At 64.7% G+C, this 3,322-nt stretch overlaps 1 protein-coding gene across 1 annotated transcript in view; it reads left to right on the forward strand.

Moving 5' to 3' along the window:
- The first annotated feature begins 2,219 nt into the window (after positions 1–2,219).
- Positions 2,220–3,322, forward strand: part of TMPRSS13 (transmembrane serine protease 13) — a 9,500-nt gene continuing 8,397 nt past the window's right edge. Inside the window, exon 1 of the mRNA XM_035892481.1 lies at positions 2,220–2,240. Within this exon, the coding sequence (XP_035748374.1) occupies positions 2,220–2,240 (21 nt within the window). The remainder of the gene's footprint in view (positions 2,241–3,322) is intronic.

The raw sequence follows: 3,322 nt of genomic DNA on the forward strand, positions 1-3,322 counted from the left end.
CAAGCCCTGCGGGTGATGCAGCCCACCCTGAGATAGCCCCTCGCAGGCCACCGTGTCGGCTGGGAAGGGGGACACCGTGGCAGAGGAACCTAGCCTGGAGGACGCCTGATGGAGCTGGCCTCTGCTTTTCCCTGCCCTCCAGCACTGCGGACCTCGGGGAGTTTTGCCCGGGGTGGTCAGGGGATCGTACAGCCCTGGAGGGGCAGGTTTGGGCAGCAATGCTGCACTGTGCACACAGGGCTCGGGCTGGGGCCGCGGGGCTGGCTCTGCACGGGCACAGCCCTGCCACAGGACGAAGTGTTGGAGAAGGCTCCTTGCCTGGAAGCGCAGAGTTATCCTCTTCCCTTCCTCATTCCCTCGTGCCTGGAGGTTGGAGCAGAGAGCAAAGGAGCTGCCGGGCTCCCCCGGGGCTGGCCGTGCCGGCTCTGGCTGTGTGTGCTGTTAGCACCTTGTTTGCTAGCAGAAGGGCAGGAGGGTGCAGCAGGGCTCGAAGGAGCGGTTATCAGCAAGGAAGTGTGAGGATTTCACTGGGGAGGTGCTGTGCACGCCTGACATTTAACATCAGGTTGCCAGGGTCAAGCCCAGACGCAGGGTTCTCTGTAACTTGCTTTCTGTAGGTGGTTTTGTAGAAACACCAGCAAGCAATCATTCCTGAACCTGCCACCTGGAACTGCTTTCTGAGAATCCCTCTTCAGGGCAGGACGTGGCAGCTCTCACGGGCACACGGGCAAGGCCAGCTCAAGGGACACGGCTCGCTGCTTGGCCGGTCCCTGCCTCCCCCGCCCCTGCACCCCAGCGGGGCAGAGCCCTCAGAGCATGGGGTAGCTGCAAAAGGCAAGCAAAATGCTGTTGGTTGTGTGCGTGAAAACTAGAGGGGAGCGTGCTGCAGAGCCGGGCTGGCTCACAAACCACCCTGGAGGCAGGGATCCCGGTGGCAGCGTTTGCCACTGAAGCCCATGTGCTGGACCTGCCGGGGCAGCGAGGCCGTGGCTGGGCTCATTGGAGAGAGGCAGGCAAAGGGCTTAACGACGACCTTGCCAGAAGAAGAGAGGAGTAATCACCAAGATCAGGAAGGACTCAGGTGTCAGTCTTCTCCTCCGAGCTCCCTGATGCCCCTCTCTGGCCACCGCGTTCAGCCCCAGGCTGTGTGCTGGAGAAGGGCAGGAATTGGCCCCTCTGGGAAGGGATGGGATGGGAGCCCCGGGGCAGGGTGGAGGGGGTGGCAGAATCCATCCCGGGATTTTCAGCCTTGAAATCAAGGGGGCTTTGAAGCAGGTTTCCTCCGATCTTGGATGGCTCTGCTTGTCTCCTGCCCTTCCGACGAGCAGGTGTGGGTGGGGAGCCGGATGAATAAGGGACTTACGCTATGAATAACACCAGGAGAAATGTGCCTGGAAAATAGAGTGTTGGGATGGGGCTCATGGGAGGCACCACGCCACTAGACAGAGCCTCCGGGGACTGGGCCACCGGGGAGGTTGTCCCCCTCCCTGCTGAGCCACAGGCTGCCTGGTGCCAGCCCTGGCGGGCAAGCAGGAGCGGGGCCATTTCTTGCAATGCCCTCTCATCCCAGGGGCTGCTCATCCACACGCTGGCCGAGGCTGGGAGCAGCCTGGGTTACGTGAAGCATCTCTGGTCGAGCATCCCGCCTCTCGGCCGTGCAGCGCAGAGCAGACTTCTCGGTCACCTGGGGTCCACGAGAGGGTTTTTGCTGGGGTTGGCACATGTCTGCACATCCCCTCCTCTCCCATCCTCTGCGGGTGCTCGCAGGCCCTGGCTGGGGCAGGAGAGGCGAGGGGAGCGCGTGGCAGGGTCACAGTGGGGAAGGGGGGCTTGGGCGGGCAGGCAGCCGGGAGAGGAGCCCCCAGCAGCCCCCAGTGCCCGGGATGCTGCTCTCCTGCAGGGCCAGACCCGACCTGTGCCCAGATCTTTGGCCGCAGCCTGGGGTCCTGCTGCCCCTGCCCAGCGTTCCTCGGCGCCCGGCAGCAGAGGCAGGTATTTTGCATGCTGTGCCTGGAGCAGTTGGGAAACAGGCAGCGGTGGAGCCGGGCGGCAGGTCGGACTGGTTTCCCTCCGCGCCCGGTGTTGGCACTGACGTACGAGCCCGCTCGCCAAACAGATTCTGCCCCGTCCCTGCGGACCTGACTTCGCTCTGCGCCGAGCTGCGCAGCGAAGGATGGCCGCGCCGGATCTGTGACCCCAGCCCAGCCCTGCAGCGGCCGATGGACGGGAAAACCTCTCCGGTAAGGTGCGGGCAGCTCCTCCAGCTCTGTCCCGGCTCGGAGTACCGGGGGTTGCTCGGTGGCCATAGAGACCTGCTTCCCTCTGGGTTTGGTGGAGGGCCCGGTTTCTCTCTCCTGCTCTCTGGGGTGTTGCCTTCACAGCAGCCCGTTGCTGCCGGCGGGGAGAAGGACCCGGGGCGGGCTGCCTGCGGGATGGCTGCCTCCGGCACCCCCTCGGCACACGGAGGGAGGGGGACTGCTGTCAGCATCCCCAGTGTCAGCCCCATGCCGGCAGAGGAGGCGTCTGGGACCCCGGCACTGCTGCTCTTCCATGCCAGAGCAGATTTGCAAGCTGGGGGGACCAGCTGGCGAGGCAGGCTGGCACTGCTGGTGGGAGCTGGTGCCGCCTGCACCCATGGGAGCTGCATGGTCCTGAGCCCTCTGGCACCCCCCACCAGCACGGCTGGGGGCCCTGGCCCCCGCTGCCCTCCCTTGCCTGCCCTCCTGGCAGTATTCCCCACGCTCTTTTCAGGCTGGGTTGCTAAGGGCCTGCTTGGTCTCTGCCATGGGACCTTGCTGAGCATCCTGTCATGAGGAAAACATCCATCCCTGGCTGGGCACTGGGCTCAGCCCGCCCGGGTGAGGCAGCGGGTAATTACTGCGCCGAGTGCTGCCGGCTGTGCCAGCGACATCCGGAACGTGCAAAGCCGGCAGTGACGGGGTGGCTGGGGCTCGAGGGGAGGCAGGGCCAGCCATAAAAGCCACCCTTTTCCTGCCCCTTGGCAGCCGGGAGTGGGAGCAGAGTGGGCTCGTGCCAGATCCTGGCTGGGTGCCGATGGGGGGGCAGCCTGACCCCGGGGGTGATCCCTGGGTGGCCCCGAAAGAGGGCAGCAGCACCGCATCTGGGTGAGAGTGGGGCAGGAATTCGGATGCCCACATATGGAGACAATTACCCAACATTGGGCATCCCCACCGGGCCACCTCGGCTTTGTCACTTGGATTGAATGGGCCATTAGGAGTCCCAGGTGCCACCCTCGGCTCTGCACCTGCAGGAGAAGCAGCTCATCTTTCCGTGCCTCGGTTTGCCGGTCCATGGAATGGGG

Source organism: Egretta garzetta, unplaced genomic scaffold (genome assembly GCF_000687185.1).
Source record: "Egretta garzetta isolate BGI_Z169 unplaced genomic scaffold, ASM68718v1 scaffold134, whole genome shotgun sequence".
Lineage (NCBI taxonomy): Eukaryota > Metazoa > Chordata > Aves > Pelecaniformes > Ardeidae > Egretta > Egretta garzetta.